The 19,948-nt window shown below is 31.0% G+C and overlaps 1 protein-coding gene across 1 annotated transcript; it reads right to left on the reverse strand.

Annotated features, from left to right (window-relative positions):
- Window positions 1-13,234: 13,234 nt before the first annotated feature.
- On the reverse strand, window positions 13,235-19,948 carry LOC148763484 (uncharacterized). The gene is made up of 3 exons (XM_088804874.1): window positions 19,625-19,948; window positions 19,463-19,531; window positions 13,235-13,699 (listed from the first exon to the last, which is right to left on the reverse strand). Exons 1-3 carry the CDS (start codon window positions 19,707-19,709, stop codon window positions 13,470-13,472), a joined length of 384 nt encoding a protein of 127 aa, XP_088661000.1. The 5' UTR covers window positions 19,710-19,948; the 3' UTR covers window positions 13,235-13,469.

Here is a 19,948-nt window from a genome sequence, read left to right on the forward strand (position 1 = left end):
ATTACATAAATAATCCTTATTTAAATTTAAACAAATTAAATTTAAATTTATATCCTATCCCAAACGTTTTTTTCAATTATTCAATTAAAAAATAAAAAATATAATTTTAGTTAATTAAATATTTATTAATTATTCACAAATAATTAACACAGTTGTATGCCATGTGGACGCACCACATTTAAATGTAACATCTCTCACTCATGCACATTGGCATCAACTTATACTATTCTCAATATAACTCATTCTCCATTCGTTGTCATATAGGGAAAATGAAATGTGCGACCAACGAAAAAATGAAGGTACTAGTGAGTAGTGAGATATTAAGTTACCATCTTACTAACATAACACCACTCGAGTTCTCATCATACCCCAAGTTATTTTAATCACAAAGAATTTGCATCTCTGATCTCTCGTACATGTAAGAGCTATGAAGAATCTCTTTATGTGTCTAAACTCATGGTTATATCTGAAAACTAATGTTTTGTAACTGCCCAGATAATAAGATATAGACCATGTATGTGAGATGTATAATTACTCTTCCTTGGATACTCATGTCAATGCATTAGGATTTTACTCCTTTCTTAGTCATGATCTGCTAGATCACATCATTTTTGGCCCTCAAAAATCATGCTAAAGTAGCAACACCAAATCTCAACTTCATATCATAGATCCAAGTCCCAAAAGGCATGGTATTTGGACTACATAAGTCCTTAGGTCTCACAGTGATGAAGCAAAAATCTATTCAATCACTCCCTTCCATTGGTCGACTAATAGCACATATAGTATGAAATGAATGTTATGGTGGATTTTTCATTTAGGGTTTCTCATGTCAAAACCACCATAGAATCTTGGTCCAATCTTTACAAAAAAGATTGACTTGAATCTCCTAAGATTCAAATTCGGCTATCATTGGTTCCACGGAGTGTGGATAATGTCCATGTTTGACTCTTACGAGTTTCATCTTGACTTTAAGTCAAAGTGACATTGTTGATGTCACGACCCAAAATTTCAGACCATGACCGGTGCATGGACCCAATAAGCATAGCTCACTAAGTCCAAGCAAGCCTATTTATGTAACTTGTTCATCATTTTATCGAATATTCCTAAAGTCACATTTCATGATCTCAACTGCAAGTACTTGAATAATATGCTACAATGATCAAATACTCGCATATATATATTACCCCAAAATGGTACTAACCATTGCCAACTCATAGTGGCGTTACCATTCAAAGTATATATATATATATATATATATATATATATATATATATATTGTCTAAGACAAGTATCGTAAAAATTTACATTTTTTTTTATCTATATACAACATAAAGACACTAGACTTCCAGCGGAGCGACCTTGGCAAAGGTACAGCTATTGAATATCGAGATACTTACCAAAGAGATGAGTCTACGTGGACACCTCGACCTAGGTTCCAATTGCCTCCTGATCTGAAAACATGAAGTTGAAAACCGTGAGTATAAACTCAGTGAGTAAACAAAGGAAGGGAATAAGCAATTGATAAGGAAAAATTGAAAATCATGATGCACTTGTTTTGAAAACAATGCAATTTAATTTAATTTCTTTCCTAACCCCTTGTTTCGAACATTGGTTAGTAAACTCTTAGTGTTGCAAAGACCCATGCTCAATCATGAAGATAAAGGAGTGAAGAAAAATTATATCAAAACTTGAGCAAGGTAGCAACGTGACAGCACGTTTCTTGCTACAGCAAAAGGCATTCTAGGTTTGCATATGTTTTAGTTTTTCAAGCATATCTCCCACTACAGAAGTCCAATTGACATGCTTGTTGGGTCATTAGAAAGCTAAAAGGCAGGGCTATGACTTTAATGTTTACCACTTTGCCCAATTCTGATCGAAAAGTGGTCAAAATCACTATCAAAGTAATAGTACTGCACAACCACCCGAGAGTTTCAGGTTGCAGTGAGAATCCATTTTCGCTGCAGCCAAATTCCTTGCTGCAATAAACATCAATTTGAAAATACTTAGCAACTTTCAATGTCCAACATGCAAGATTCCACATACATTACAATCACGTGCTATATTCATAAACCTTCTATTACACATGTATATGTATATTTATATAAACATGACTACCACCACCTCACTCAACCAACGTGCACTCCCCACATGCACATCATAGTCGGCATGTGCACTTTCCACTCCGCACATGCACGATTGTAATTGTCATAACATTTTCATTCAACTGGTATGTGCACTGCCCACTCCGCACATGCACGGTTGTAATTGTCACAACATTGTCATTTAACCGGCGTGTGCACTGCCCACTCTGTACATGCACGGTTACATCAATTATACAAAATTACTCAACAATACATACCATATATCTTTATATACATATCAGCGTCATATAGAGGTACATAGATTCATCACAATCATGTTCCACATCATAAAAATATTTCACTAAAGGCTTGTTCCCATGCATTTTGAAGATAAGATAATTTAAATAGTTCAAGTGATTCGCTCAAACGTATGTACATCTACCCAAAACATTTTAGTGCAGGTTCACTCATCGGTATTTGTTGAATCTTTACTCGACTTTAACCTCCACTAATGGTCCAAATGGAACTGTGGGGCCTTGTTGGGACCTATCATCACAACAACATCACAACCAACCCGATTTGCATAATTATAGTTCTAAAAGCTATCCACTAAATCATGTTCTGCCAGTTATTTTTAACTAGCTTCCATCTACCTTTAAGTGACTATATATTTTCACTATTTTAGTCGCACTACAATGAATAACTCACCTCAACTATAAAACACTCATCAATCTAGCCACTAGCCATTCTCAACAACTTAAAAAAAATCAACTCAATTTCACTACTCACCTTGGTAGCTTTGTAATTGAATTTCTTTCCCAAAAGCTTTCAAACTATCATGAAAATTTCACTTTCTCTCTCTAGAACATCCAGCTAGTGAGAGAGTGTAATAAGGAAAGGTTTTTGAGGGTTTTATGGTGAAAAAGTAAAAGAGCACAAAGAACTTTGTGAAAAGGTGCACAAAAACATGAAAATCGGGGTTAACTCGAGGAAATTTATGGAAGTTTCAAAGCAAGCTTCCATGGGGGGTGCAAAAACGTGGGAAAGGAAGAAGAAGAAGAAGAAGTGCTAAAAATTTGAAGAACCTCCTCGAAACTTAGATATTTATGCATTATGTTTATCCATTTCTCATGAAATTACCAAAATACCCTTAACAAGGTCATTTTGTCTTTCCATTGCCTTTATACAATCTTTTTACTTCTTTGACACTGAGACAAGGTCCATAAGGGTCTAGAAATACTCGAGTTCATGAAAACTTAAAAATTTCAACTCGAGATGCAAAATGACCGTTTTACCCCTATCATGAAAATTATTGTTATTTCTATCTTCTTCATTATCTTACCCTCATTCATTCATTCCTTAGGCCTACTTGGACCTTAATAACATTAGAAAACTACTTTCAGGGGCTCACTAGGAGAAATGATGAAATTACCCCTAGTCCGTGTTATCGCGTCTACTTTTAGTTACGGGTCTCTAAAGGTCGAGATCTCACAGCTGAGATCTTTCCTCAAAGCTTATGTGACAAGGAGATCAAAAACACATTGTACCTTGTGATCATTTAAGTCTCATCCCACACGTTATCACAACATTAGGGTAATTATCCCATGTAAGATGAATAATCTATAAAGCCAAGTGACAATAATTATCTTAGATATGTGCCTTAATTAATTAACAACATTTGATCAAATAGGTTGACACATAATTAATTTATTAATTGTTCAAAAATAATAGTACATGAATATCAAATGGATAATAACCCTAAACCCCTAATATGTTTTTTGAAAGCATTTCTAGCAGTAGGTTTAGTGAATGGGTTTGTTAACATATATCAATTGTCGAAATGTACTTCAACATAACAAGGTGTTGTGCAATGATGTGACGAAATGTAGTGATAGCAAGTATTAATGGTTTTGGTTTTTCAATGGTACTTAGAATCTTTTGTATAAGTTATGACAACTGTCTTGTCACAATAAAGTACAACAGCTTCACTAAGATGCCTAGTAATGTTTAAGCTTTGCACAAATCTTTTAAACCAAACCACTTCTTGTATTGCAGCACAACATGTTACAGACTCTGCTTCCATAGTATATAGAACAGTACAAAGCTGCTTTTTGCTACTCCAACAGATAGCTCCCCCTCCAAGTATTAAAGCGTATCCTGAAGTAAATTTTCGATCATTTTTTATCATCGGAGTGATCAGCTTTACTAGATTCGACCAATTTTAGACTTCCACCTTGATAGCACAAAGCTAAATTAGTAGTTCCTCTTAGATACCGCAATATCCTTTTGATTGTAGCCCAATGGGTAGTCTTAAGATTATTTTGGTACCTACTAACCATACTAACTGCAAAACATATGTCTGGTCGAATACACATCATAGCATACATTAGACTTCCAACAACAATTACGTGTGGTACGTTCACCATTTGTTTATTTTCTTATTCTATTTTAGTACATTGTTCCATGCTAAGATATAGGCCTTTCTCCATTGGAGTGTCTATAGGCTTGAAGTTTTGCATATGGAATTGTTCTAAGACCCTTTGAATGTAATTTTCTTGAGACAAACTCAAGAACTTCTTAAAACGAATTCTCGAGATCTTAACTCTGAGGATGTATTCAGCTTGTCCCATGTCCTTTATCTTTGAAAATGGAAGACAACCACTTCTAAGTGGTGACAATTAACTCTATGTCATTCTTTGCTAATAGGATATCATCCACATAAAATGAAGGAATAAGGAACTTATTCCCTAATCTTTTTACATATACACAGTGGTCATCTTCATTCATCATAAAGCCTATGGAAAAACGAAGATACCACTATTGGGATGATTGTTTCAAGCCATAGGTAGAATGTTTTAAGAGACACACCTTGTGTTTTTCTCCTTTGGCTTGAAAACTAATTGGTTAAATCATGTAAATCTCCTCTTTGATTTCTCCATTGAGAAATGCAATTTTCACATCCACTTGGAACAATTTCAAATCTAGATGTGCCACTATAGCCAAGATAAGGGGAATTAACGTAAATCTCACCACAAGAGAAAACATCTTTTCATAGTCCACAGCCTCTTTTTAGGTATGGCTTTTTGCCATTGAACGAGTCTTATATTTGTCAATTGATCCATCCACTTTGCGCTTTACCTTCAAAACCCATTTGTTTCCAATGGCCTTGCACCCACGTGGAACATCAACTAACTCTCATACTTGATTTTTAGTCATAGATTTTGTTTCGTCTTCCATAGCAGTAAGCCACTTGTCTGATGATGGTGAGTTTAAAGCTTTCTCAGAGGAAGATGGTTCATCAACATCCATAGAAATGCCTAAAAAAGACTGACCTTCTATCTCGAATCGTTTACGGGTTATTTGCCCATGTTCACTTCTTCGTAACTATGAATCTTGGTGGAGCTTAAATGGTGCAGTCACATTGACCTCAATAGTCTCTTGGATAAGATGTGTTTCCACATCCACTAATATTTTAATTTTAGTATTTTTAGCTTATTTTTATGATAAAAGTCCAAATTTGAGTCATCACTAATTTTATCCTTGTTTTGAAGGTATGCAAGTGCATAAAACTTCATGAAGATGAACCGAATAATGATGATTAAGTGCAAAATTTACTGAACATGATGCAATATGTTAAGCATAACTCTCAAAAGTCCAATTGACAATTCTTGAGCCATTAGAAATATAAGAGACAAGGCAAGGTTATGGTGCTGAAAGACTTTTAGGCCAGGTTTTACACAGAACTTTTGAGGGTCTCAACTCTTGAGGAATTTTCCAAAAATAAGCATTTTATGGATTTTGGAAGAAATGACTTTTAAAGGCTATTTAATGGGCCCTTTTTTCAAAGGTTTAAGGGATGAGGTAGCAAGCAATTTCTCTAGAGAAGAAAAGCCAAAAGAAAGCAAGAAAGAAAGAGAATTTAAGGGAGAATCAAGATCACAAAGCTTTAACTACTAGTTTTCTCTCCCTACTTATGTGTTTTTCTTATTTTCTTTGACTTGGATTAATAGCTAATTTTCTTTGGTTGAAGCTTTTCTTAGATATTATGAGTGTTATTGATTTCTCACGCAAGTGCACGTATCATAAACAAGTAGTATAATGATGAATAGTGTATCATTCCCACAGAGAATTATTTTAATTCCTATTGTTAAATACTAAAATTAACACACTCTAATTTTATTCAAACAATAAAAAGTAAATTATTAAAAAAGTAAAATTAAATTTAACAAACTTAAAATTTAGAACTAATCTAAAATTAACCAGCAAAATTATTTTATTAAACTCGATTGATTATCAGACCTAAGATTATGATATCCCTCAATACTTTATCTAAATATTATCTCTTTCTCTTTACTTATTTTAATGGATTAAGTTGTTAACCTAAAGTCTTAAATTTTTTACAAGTCTCTGTCGAGGTTCTCATAAAAATATCTCTCCTAATTAACTTACTCTATGTCTATGCAAATTAAATTAAAGAAATATTCATTAAGTTCATCCTCTAATCTTAGCTACATATGGCTTATAAGTGTATGTCTGCCCTATATGTAAATCAAACCACCTAATCAACTAAGTGTATTCTATCATATCTATAACATACTTAAAAGGAAGCCCCAAAAGGGGCTTCCTCCTCTAACCACTTGGAGGGCATAGGAAAAAAGAGAAAAAGGAAAGAAAAAGAGAGGTAGAAAGAGAAAGAAAAAAACAGATAGAAAGAGGCCCGTGTGTAAAGCATGGGCCATAGTTTAGTGTTATTTTATTTTAAGCCTACTCTAAATCTATTTTGTCAAGACTTAACCTAAGTTTCTATATCAATCTAATTGGTGATCAGGCAATTAGAAGCATTAAGAATAGAATAGAAAAAACAACTTAAAATCATCAAATATAAGCAAAAGAGAGATAAATAATTTAGACTAAGTATTGAGTTTAATCATAGTCTTAGATAACTAAATTAGTTTCTCATAATGTCACACATCATCATCAAATTAAGTTTAAACATCAAAACCAAACTAAGAAAATAAAGAATAACAAAAAGAATAAAGAAACTCAAGAATTACATTCTTGATCTCTAAATTTTCTTGAATCCCTAGATTTCTTTTTAGCTTCAATAAGACCTTTTTCTAATGATTTTGTGGCTAATTATTAGGTCTAAATCTAGTGTTTTGTGCCTCCAAAATATTTATTTCATAGGAATTTAAAATTGGGCCAAGTTGGGTGAAGAAAGAAGTCAATTTTAACTACGATTACCTTATCAAACTACATGAGCTAGGGCCTATCTTCAGGACTACTATAGTGCATCAATTTTGGCAAGATTTTTACCATCTTCTAGAATGAATTCAGCAATGTTATAAATATAAAAGTTGTATCCTTTTCTCTTAACTTTCCAATGGCCCAAGAATCACTTCATTTCAAGTTCTATAGAGATAGTTATGGTTAAAATATCGAGACATGTGCAGTGAAAGTCTGCATCTCAAAATGTCTCTCCTTTTTCCATTAAAAGTCCTTCTTCAATAAACTGTATGCACAAATAAATCAATAAAGCTTATCTTAGGCATATTAACGCCAATTTAAGCACAAATTCAACTAAGATTAGATTGACTCACCTAATTAATTAACTTAAAATAATTACATTAAACCTAATTAATTTTCATACATTATTACAAGAACTAAGCTAAATTATTATCAAAATTAAGTCCAAATAACTCTATATCACAGAGTTATCAATAAGCTAAACTATTTTTTCTAGGATTGTGGTGGATTTAAACATGTAATTTGAATATTAGTTTCTCTTTTATTTACTATAGATGGGTATAGTTTTGCTTATTCAAATATGCTCTTAATGCTTTTGATTGTCTGGCCAACAATCAACTAATTTACGAATTTAACAAATAGTCTATGTTCATGTCACTTAGTGATCTGATTTGTGATTTGGGTAGATATACACCAATTGCCATACATAGCTAAATTAAAACACTAGCTTAATGAAGCTTATTTAATTGATTACTATAGACATATAGTGAACCGATAAAATTAGATACTTGTGCAAGCATCTTGACAAAGACTTGTACTTTGCTTTGGATTCTAGGTTAGTAAAACGACCATTGAATATAAATAATAAAAGAGACTGATATAAGATGAAGTGTTAAATGAACCCATAATCTAAGGTTTTAATTTATTTCCTTTATCTAGTGAATTTTTAGTTTTTATTAATTAGTTTAGTGTTTAATTAAATTTAGTTGCAATTAACTTTCTACAAAATTTAGTCACTTAAATAACATTAGTTTGCCATAATTTTAATACTTGGTAAAAAATTAAGTGCAAATCCTTGTGGGATATGATTCTAGATTTACTATTTATGTTGCTTATTCGATATGTATACTTGCATGAGAATTCAACAACTGCTGCTAAATGGTTCTCAGATATTTGAGAGGTACAACTTGTCACAGCATATACTTAATCAAAAACAAGACTATTAAGCTTGTTGGATTTTCAAATAGTGACTAGGGTGGCTGCAACAATGATGGTAAAAGCACATTATGGTACATATTTTCTCTTAGAAATGCTATTTTCTCATGGAACTCTCACAAGCAGAATACAATGGCGCAATCCTCATCTGAGGTAGAATATTGATAGCAGCTGAAGCTTTAAATCAAGCAATCTAGCTAAGGAAAATTCTACATCAAGGAATATTGCACAATCTAGCTTTAAATCAAGCAATCTACCATGGATCAAACAAATCATGCAAAGTTGTTTGTTGATAACAAATCAGCAATCTCCATGACCAAGAATCCTATATTTCATGGGAGAATCAAGCACATCAACGTCAAGTACCATGCCCTCCAAGATGCAGAGAAGGAAAAGGAGACACTTGTGCAATGTTGCAAATCAAAAAACCAGGTTGCTGACATTATGACTAAGTCTCAATCTACGTCAAGGTTTGAACTTAACAAAAAAAAGTTGATTTAGGTTACAAGCATTAAAGGGAGTGTTGTTAACAATATTGGCAACAATTTAAGTTTGTCACTTGAAAATGGTAGCATGACTTGTACATGGAAGTTGAAAACATGTTGTTGTGTTCAGTCACTTTTATCATGCCTTTACTTGTAATATCTTTTATATATCTACCAAGTAACTAGTAGGTTGTATATATTTTCAGGATTATGAATGAAGTGTGTGTGCTTTTCTTTTGAATACCAATACTTTGTTCATCTTTATTCAACTCAACCTAAAATAAAGGTTTTCTAACATGAGCCATATTATATTCTCCCTAATTTAACATGGAGAACAGTTTCATCATTCAAAAGATTAGCCGTTAACAGAAAGGATTAATTGTTAAGGAACTTGATCACGGAAGCCTAGTCACCACTGTGGATACCCTTGATAAAGGTTAAAAGAGGCTTGAAAGAAGGATTCCCGATCCCTGCATTATCTTATTTCTTATTTTCTTTCAAGTTTAAAAAGAAGATAAATAATCTAAGGTTTCTAAAAACATGTAATAAATTGTTCATTCTAGCTAAAAAAATTTCACGCATATGTCTTTATGGAAAGAATATATAGAACCTTTAAGCAAAGTTAAAAATATAGGGCATAGTATCACCTACAAGGAAGTTTAGGGATTCTCATAACTATTAACCCATATTTGCATAAACATAAGCTCAAACTATTAGCACAACAATATGTTTTCAAAATAAAATTATTAATCTTTAAGTACATTAACTAGTAGAGAAATTTAAAGACTTAGAACATGAATTTGCATTTAAATATTAATATGCTATCTTACCGATTCCTTATTCATAATTAAGTGGACATTTGTCAATTATATAAACTCTTAAAAACTTTAAAATTGATATATTAACCTGACACACCCGGTTCAACTACAACTGATTGAAATTCAGCTCCTTCAAGTGTTGGGGAAATGGAAGCTTAAAACTGAGATTGAGAGGTAAAAAAGTTAATTCATGCCAAAGATGGCCTCTATGTAATCTCAACAACTTTTTTTAGAGAGCGAGAGAGATGGATGAATAACTTGGATTGATTTCTTGCTGACTTGTTACTAAATGAGACTTGTCTTGTGATGATTTTTGGCCACTGTTGCCATATGTTGATATGCAAACTGTGCTAACCAATTACGTAATGGTAGATGAAACTTTAGTCCTGTTTAGACACGACAATTAAAATGATTATAATATTGAATTGGGTTAATATATATTTATTTATTTCATTTGGTACATGGAGTCAAGGTAACACATACCTTGAGTGATGACGTTCTTATTCCAAGAATACAAATAAAAGCATTAGTTGAGGCAAGAGGTTTTTTTGGCTTCAAGCCTTTAATTTCCCTTATCCCTTACTCTGAAAGCAGTTGGAGAATATTCGAAAAATGAAAATGGAATGAATGAGCTGTATATTTTCATTATTCTATCATATGTACAGTACAAGGGTTTATATATATATATATATATAGGTTTGAAGGCTAAAAAATCTAGAAAGGGTAAGAAAACTAACATTTTCTGTTACAGATTCCATTCCTAATGCCTAAAGGACTGAAAAGATAATGTGAAGACACTTATTTACATCTTATTAAGCTAGGTTTGGAGGCAATAAAATCTAAAAAAGGTAAGAAAACTAACATTTGTTGTTACTGACTCTATTACTAATGCTTAAGGACTTAAAAGAAAATGTTAAGACACTTATTTGCATCTTATTAAGCTGTTAGAAAATCAAAGCATCCCATGACAACAAAGCTGATATATCTCTAACTCTATTCTGGCATCTTTTGTTTTACTTCTGTAAGCTACATACTCTATCTGATTATAAATCATTTTTAAGACTCCTCCTCAAGGTGAGCATGTATATCCAAAATGATCATCTTGCTAAGAAGAAAGTTGAACTGTTTTGGTAGCGAGGCTTTAGTAAAAAAGTCTGCTAGTTGTGAATTGGTAGATTCATAATTTGGGTTCATTATTCCAGCAAGCACTTTTTCTTTGATGAAGTGATAATCTATCTCAATGTGCTTGGTTTTTTCATGAAAGGTAAGATTCTTGCATATATGTATTGCTGATTGATTGTCACAATAGAAGTCTATAGTTGTTGTGTGCTTGATTCCAAGATCTTGTAGCAAGAAAATTAACAACATTGATTCACAACAAGCTGAAGCCATTGCTCTATACTCAACCTCAGTAGAGCTTCTAGCTATGACACTTTGTTTCTTAGACTTCCAGCTGATTAGAGAATTGTCAAGAAACATAGCATATCTAGTGACAAACCTCCTGGTATTATGACACCTTGCTTAATCACTATCAGCATAAACTTTCAACTATAATGAAAAATTTGCAAGAAATAAAATCCCTATCCTGGTGTAGCTTTAAGGTTTTTTAATATCCGATATGCAGCTTGTAGATGAGTATCTCCTAGTTTGTCCATGAACTGTGATAAAGTTTGCACTATAAAAGTGATATCAAGCCTAATAAAAATTAGATAAATTAGTTTGCCAACTAATTGCCTATATTTACTAGAATTTGATATTTGCTCTATATCATTAGCCTTTGTCAGCTTGCAACTATAATCAATTAGGGTTGTAACAGGCTTACACCCTAGCATTCCATGTTCATTCAATGAGTTTAGAACATATTTCTTTGACACCAAAGAATTCCTTTATTCAATCATACTATTTCCAAGCCTAGGAAATACTTTGGTGTTCCTTGGTCTTTAAGTTTAAAGTTTTTCTCCAAGTAAGTTTTTACATCCACTGTAAGTTCTAGACTAGAGCTAGCTATCACTATGTCATCCACATAGAGTAACAAGCTAATGAAACCATCATGAGAACTCTTGGTAAATAGGGAGTAGTCAGCCTTAGATTGAACAAAACCATAATTCATTAAACATTTAGTGAATTTTGTATTCCATTGCCTTAAGTACTAGGTTACAAATCTTTCAGTCAATCTAATTGTTAATTTCCTCATCAACATGTTTATCGATTAGTAAGTATAACAAATATGATAAGTTTAAATAAATAATATATTTTAATTAAAATTTAATTTTAAAATATATTAAATTATGAAAATTTTAAATTTGACTTAAATAAATGGTTGAGGCTCTTGAGCCAGAGCCGGAGGTTTTAAGATGCCAGTAAGCCAAGCTTGGCTCAGCCCGACACATATATGCTCTAAGTGAAATGAGATGACAAACGAACCAAACATATTTAGAAGTTTTGAGCCCCATCGAAGTAGCTTCCTGGCAACTGCAATACGAACCCATTATGCTGATTTAGAAAATGCTTCTAGCAAAATAAATTTAATGAAAGTCACGTAAAGGGTTTTACTTGATTCACAATCAAATTTGAGGAAAAGAAAAATTCCAAGGAAAAATAAGGTTGGTAGAAGGATACCTTAAATTCTTAAAAAAAAAATCGAAGGAAAATAGCAGTGAAATTAGTTTTCTTTAAAGAAAAATATTTCTAAAACACTGTTTTTTTTTCCTTTTCTTTATGGCCGAAACATACCCTGCGTAATGATGCTCTTGTTCCCTTCGCTCTGTCCGCGTCCAGAAACATAAGTAAAAGCAGAAGTTGAGGCAGGGGGTTTCTTTACCGTCAAACTTTCAATATGAAGTTAATATTAGTTTATTTAGAGCTTGTTTGGTTTAATTTTTTTTTTAATTTAAAACCTGTTATGAAACTCTTAAAAAATAATAATTTTTAAAATAAATTATATAAGTTTTAATTTTGATTAAAATTATCATAAAAGATATTCATGTTATCTTCAATTACTTAATAAACCAAAGTGGAATAAATCTGCTTCAAGTTTATATATGATTTCAAATGTTAAAATTAAAAAAATTCATAAAAAAAAGAAACAACTTTCAAACTTGTATAATAATAATAGTGTTAGATTTTTTGATGAAATAGAGAGAAAACTTTTAAATAATATCTAAATGCAACTTTGAATTTTAAATTTTTTTTTTCTAATATTTGTAAGAACAAAAAAATGTTAAATTTTACTATTCTATATCTTCTGATTTTTTTTGTAGTATTACGAGAATTGTTATTGTGACTAATTGATATGATTTTAGATGGTAAAACTCGAAACAATTAATAATTCTCAAATTTAGTTATCATATATGAAGTATATGACTCTTACCAAATTGTTTGGCCCAAATGCAACAAGAGAGTAATGCGGATCCATGAATTCCATTTTGTGAAAGTAGGAATTCAATCGGAGTCATAAAGTATAGATAGCGAGTTGTATCCTTGTGGCCTCCTATACATGCTATAAAAACTGGGGTTCTACCTTCCGAATTTACAATAGTAACTAACTTTTTGTTCCTTTTAAACAAGCATTTTGCAATCTCAGTATTTCCATGCAAAGCTGCAAGGGTCATGGCACTATTACCCTATTTATTTTTTACTTCCAGGTCTTTCTCTGACGCAAAGTTTACCAATAACTGAACAATCTTTGACTGACCAGCATTAGTTGCCGCATGAAGAGCAGTTCCACTAGTTAAAGGCTGAGTCGTTAATGGAAAGGCGTAGTTGTTAAGGAACTTGTTCACAGAAGCCAAGTCACCACTATAAATATTCTTCATCAAGGTCAAAAGAAGACTGCGTGAAGGATTCTCAATCCCTGCATTATATTGTTTATTGTCTTTCAAGTTTAAGAAGAAGATAAATAATCAAAGGTTTTTAAAAGCATGTAATAAAGTATTCTTTCTATTGTCCCCCTTGTATTTATCTAAAAAAATTTCAGGCATGTGTCTCTACGGAAGGGATATATAACTATTAAGCAAAGTTAAAAAATATAGAACATATATAGTATCATGTACAAGGAAGAATGGTGATTCTCATAACTATTAACCCACATGTGCATAAACATAGAACTAAAACTATTAGGACAAAAATGTGTTTTCAAAATAAAATTATTATTCTCTACCTTCACTTATTGATGATGAAGTTTTAAAACTTCAAACGTGAATTTGCATTTAAGTCTTAATATGTTAACTCACCGATTCCTTATCTATAGTTAAGTAGACATATGCAATTGTATAATTCATTTGTAGATTTTAAAGACTTTAATATTGATGTATAGGATAAATTTTCCTGGAAATATGAAATATCTATATTTTGTGTGGAATGGGCATTTTTTAAACTGTGAAAGATCACAATACCTTATTTGGGGTATGACTTTCCACCTTAAAAGAAAGTCCAGATGAGCTTTGCATGCATTTAGCCAAATGCATGACCCACTTTCAAGGAATTGCACAATCACGTTATAGTCGGTTGATAGAATCCTTCCTTAATAGATTTTTTTACTTAAATAACTTCTCGTGTAAATAGAGCACGCGTGCTCACATATATATATATATACACACGCACACGCACGCACACATGCGCACGCGCACACACACACACACACATATATATATAAGCAACTGTATATTCATGAACACATAGGAATGAGAACCATTTTTTGTTAAATCTCTTACAATTGTTTCAAATTTTTTAGGTGGCCATGTGAAAATTATGTTCTCTAAACCCATTGGTGTCGTCTATTCTAATTTTGCTGAAATTTTCTCCATCAAGAAGCTTTTTGTCCTGTTTGTTGTTTCTTCTTGGATTGACACCATGGGCGGACTCAATTCTTAAAAATCTATATACATATATTACTTAATTAGAGTTTTATATAATCAATGATAGTAATGAACCCATTATTTTTTTTTTGTAATTTTGTAAAAAAGAGATCAAAGGTTTTAAGTAAATTTATCAAAAAAGTAATTTATATATTAATATTAAAATACTAAAAGCTAAAAAAAAATTTCTATAATTTAAAATTTTATTAAAAAAGTCAAAATTTAAACTACTCTCCCTCTCTCTCTCTAAAAAATTTAAATCCTACTCTTGAGATCTGTACTAAAGCTTCTTCTCAATCCTTGAGCTGCTTGGTTGTATTCCAAATGGGGTCTTAGGGACATTCCGCTGCAATTCTCTTCAACAGGGGAATGGTTAAATATGCTGTTACAACACCTTGCCAAGGATGCCATAGAGGAGACAATCTATGTTCTATGGGCAATCTGGAAAGGAAGAAATCTAACTATTTTTAAGCAAGAGAAGAAGGAGCCAACTGAATGTGTGGAGTTGGGTTATGATATGTGTTGTCAATATAGGTATGCTGTAACTCTCACGAATCTGTACGGATGTCAACAGGTATACTACCCGGTTACACCGAGTTATGGTACTTCATAAACGGGTTCGGGTAAGGTTTGGGTAGTGATTTCACTACCCGAATCGAGTTCGGGTACCACTCCTTGGATACTCATTACCTGAACCCGATTACTATTTATAAATATTTTATTATTATTTTAATAATTAAATTAAAAGTTTACAATTTTTACCAACTTTACAAGCAATTTTTTGTTGAAAACTAACAAATATATAAAAAGTATGGTTACTCTAATTATTAATATGATGACATTAATATATTTAAATTAAAAAATTATTAGATTATTAATTATGTTTAAATAATTTGAATATTATATCATATTATAAAGGAATACAATTACTATTTTATATATATACTTTTAATATAAATATATTTACTTTCTATTTTGTGTTAACATTACAAATTTTGACTTATAAAATTATTAATTATAATATATATGTCATTATTTATATAATCTTATAATATATATACTTAAAGAAAGCTTTTGAGATTAGAATAGTTTTGAAATCTAAATGTTTTTTTTAATTTCATGAAATTAAGAACAAATTCGTACAATTAATTAAATTAATTCATGAAACTATTATTATTAATTAACTTGTAATATCTTTTAATATATATAATTTATATATTGTGTTAATTTATAAGGAATATAATTACTATTTTATATATTAAAATATTTTTTATGTGTGCATGTGTGTATATATATATGTACTTTAAATATAAATATATTTACTTTTTATTTTGTATTAACATTGTAAAAATTATAACTCATAAAATTATTAATTATAATATATATACCTTTGTTTTTTTTATATATAATTGGGGAATGAGGATTCAAATCTTACTTTTTAAGTAGGAGATCATGCACTAACCAATGAGCTAAATGTTCAAGTGCAACATATAAATCTTTGTTTATATATATATATATACACCTTTATTTATGTAACATATAAATCTAAAAGGAAATTATGAAATTAGAAAAGTTAATTGGGTAATTGAGTACCTATGAAAAAAAATTTAATAATTTTTTTATTTAATCGAGTATTTAAATTGGTTAGGATAATTATAAGATAATGAAAAATATACTAAGATTAGGTTTAGGATTAGGATTAGGGTTAGGATAGTAATTTTTAAATTATTCGAGTAGTTAATAAAATTAAGATATTTAATTTTTAATAGGATTAGAGTTTAGATACTTTAAAATTAACAATACTTTGACATCTTTACTAATCTGGTCACACAACCATCTGTATCTACCGAAATTACGTGGCGACTTCCAGTTCACAGCAAAATATTTATAAATATTTTTGTTCATCTGTATGAGTTCGGGTACTACTCCTTGGGTACTCATTACCTGAACTCGATTACTATTTATAAATATTTTATTATTATTTTAATAATTAAATTAAAAATTTACAATTTTTACTAACTTTACAAGCAATTTTTTTATTGAAAACTAACAAATATATAAAAAGTTATGGTTACTCTAATTATTAATATGATGACATTAATATATTTAAATTAAAAAATTATTAGATTATTAATTATATTTAAATAATTTGAATATTATATCATATTATAAAGGAATACAAATACTATTTTATATATATACTTTTAATATAAATATATTTACTTTCTATTTTGTGTTAATATTACAAAAATTATGACTTATAAAATCATTAATTATAATATATATGTCATTATTTATGTAATCTTATAATATATATACTTAAAGAAAGCTTTTGAGATTAGAATAGTTTTGAAATCTAAATGTTTTTTTTAATTTCATGAAATTAAGAACGAATTCTTACAATTAATTAAATTAATTCATGAAACTATTATTTATTTTGTATTAACATTGTAAAAATTATAACTCATAAAATTATTAATTATAATATATATACCTTTGTTTTTTTTATATATAATTGGGGAATGGGGATTCAAATTTTACTTTTTAAGCAGGGGATCATGCACCAACCAATGAACTAAATATTTAAGTGCAACATATAAATCTTTGTTTATATATATATATATACACCTTTGTTTATGTAACATATAAATCTAAATGAAAATTATGAAATTAGAAAAGTTAATTAGGTAATTGAGTACCTATGAAAAAAAATTTAATAATTTTTTTATTTAATCAGGTATTTAAATTGGTTAGGATAATGAAAAATATATTAAAGTTAGGGTTAAGATTAGGATAGTAATTTTTAAATTATTCAAATAATTAATAAAATTAAGATATTTAATTTTTAATAAAATTAGAGTTTGGATACTTTAAAATTAACAATACTTGACATCTCTACTAATCTGGTCACACAACCATCTGTATCTACCGAAATTACTTGGCGACTTCCAGTTCACAGCAAAATGAATTGTGATGCCTCCACTTTTGTTGGAAATGGATAAATACGTAGGGGCAAGGTTCATTGTGAGAGGCAACAATGGGGTATTCTTGCTTGCAGGAGGGTCAAACATAGCACACTAGTCTAGTGCAGCGGTAGCCGAGCTTAAAGCTCTGTTATGGGCACTGGGGATATGTCAGCGGGAACAGGTACAGGTTTCGGAGATAGAGCTGGACTGTGTACGAGTAGTCAAGTGGATAAAGAGTCAACAATTTAATGGAGTGGTGGGGCACATTATTGCAGATTGTTGCTCAGTTTGACGTCAGCTAAATTGCTCAATGATCATGCATTGTAGGAGGACAGCTAATTTGGTGGCTCATGAGATGGCGAAGACAATTCAAGAGCTGGGTATGACTCAAATTGTTTGGAGGGATATTTCCACTATACTTGCGTCAATTCAAGCTGTTATTTTTGTTATTAGTTGGACATGGCTAATGAGTACTCTTTTTCTTACTAATGAGTTTTGTCCCACGAGATTTTTTCATAAATAGATTTTAACGAGGCTCGTACTAAGCTATAAGTTCTTTACAATGTGAGAGGTATTGGTCAATTCAATTAGTTTACTCATATCGTATTATGATATTTTATGATGAAATGAAATCTTTCCTATCCTATCAAAAAAAAAAAAAAACAACTCATTTAATAATTTTTAATTTAAATTAAATTTTTAAATATTTCATATTTAAATATTTTTTCACTAATTTAATAGTTTAAGATTCAAATAGAATTTAATTAATTGAAAATAATATTACATATTAAATAATATCTCAAAATTGAATTATTTTTTATTTATTTTATAGATATATTATTTAATTATTTAAATTTTATATATAACCTAATATAATTTGTAGATGCTTATACCTAGTTTTAATCAATAAATAAAAACTTGTCAAATTATTAGTTGTTGACACCATTCATAAAAATTTCTGACGCTGCCCCTACCCCTAGTTGACACCCAAGAGTTGATTATTGAGTTAGATTCTAACTATGCTGTAAAGTGGTCTAACAATTCCTCTCTTGCTCCTTGGCGTTTGAGAAATATTAGAACTTTATCTCCTCCATTAACAAAAGAGTCCCCAACTGGTCTGTTGTGCATTTTCCTCGATCGGGGAACAAGTTAGCTGATGATCTGGCGAAAGCTGGGGTTGATCGAGCTGCCAATTTTTTAAGAATTTTCAGCTAAGTTTCTTCTGCTTTGCCTTCTTTGTGTTCTACTTCTGATTCTGTTCTAGTTATTCTGTGTTGTTTGGCCTGGTTTTTTGCTCCCCCTGGTTTGTTTGGGGTTCTGTTTCTTTTCTGTGTTGGGTTGGTCTTGGTTGTTTCTCTGTTTGTTCTATTCTTTCAATCAACATAAGACAAGCTTAGGATCTCGTGAGAAAGTCAAACGCACCTAATAAAAGTAAAAATTGATAGAAACTCTTCCGTTGAGTTTCAGGACCTACCGATTATGACAATGCTAAAGAAAAAGTAAGAATGACACAGTTTCAATGGTGCTCTGTCATTATACACAGGAAGGGTAATGAAGCTACTCAGTGCTCTGTTGCTAATGAAAAATGGCTTGGCTAACCATGATGTTTATTCTTCCCCACGATGTTTCATCCAAATTGTAACATTAGCGAGGATAGTGTAGGATCCTAACTAGGTATCTCGTTCGTTGGTTGGCATTTTGGTTTTAAGAGTAAGATAGAGTTCAAATCTCTACAACTGCTGGACAAGCTATAACAGTATTTCCTAATGTGCTGAAAAAAGAGAGAGATATAACCTGACGCCCTTGGCTCAACTTTTACTGAATGGAATCCATCAGCTCCTTCAACTGCTGCGGAGGTGGAAGCTTAAAAACGTAAATTGAGAGGTAAAAAGGTTAATTAAAGCGAAAGATGGCCTCTTATGTAATCTCAGCAACTTCATAGAGACAGTGAATAACCTGGAGTGATTTCTGACCACTGTTGTTGACCTGCTTCTAAATGAGACTCGTCTTGTAATGATTTCTGCTGACTGCTGCTTGCCATGTCCAAACTGTTACGCCAACAACTACGTAATGGTAGGCGAAACTTTTAACTGTGTAAAGACAAGGCAAAGAAATTGGAAATGATATTGAGTCATGTCAATATATAATCATTTTGATCTAGTCTAAAGCATGGAGTTAAGGTAAAACATACCTTGAGTGATGACGTTCTTATTCCCTTCACTTTGTCCCTGTCCAAGAATATGAACAAAAGCATCGCTTGAGGCTGGGCTATTCTTTTGC

Source organism: Theobroma cacao, chromosome 3 (assembly GCF_053813885.1).
Source record: "Theobroma cacao isolate CCN51 chromosome 3, ASM5381388v1, whole genome shotgun sequence".
Taxonomy (NCBI): domain Eukaryota; kingdom Viridiplantae; phylum Streptophyta; class Magnoliopsida; order Malvales; family Malvaceae; genus Theobroma; species Theobroma cacao.

Coding starts and splice junctions, on each gene's coding strand:
- LOC148763484 (XM_088804874.1), bottom strand. CDS start 19,709: ATGGCAAGCAGCAGTCAGCAGAAATCATTACAAGACGAGTCTCATTTA. Junction 19,532..19,624: donor GTGGTCAGAAATCACTCCAG/GTTATTCACTGT, acceptor TACGTTTTTAAG/CTTCCACCTCCGCAGCAGTT. Junction 13,700..19,462: donor AGTTGAGCCAAGGGCGTCAG/GTTATATCTCTC, acceptor AATATAATGCAG/GGATTGAGAATCCTTCACGC.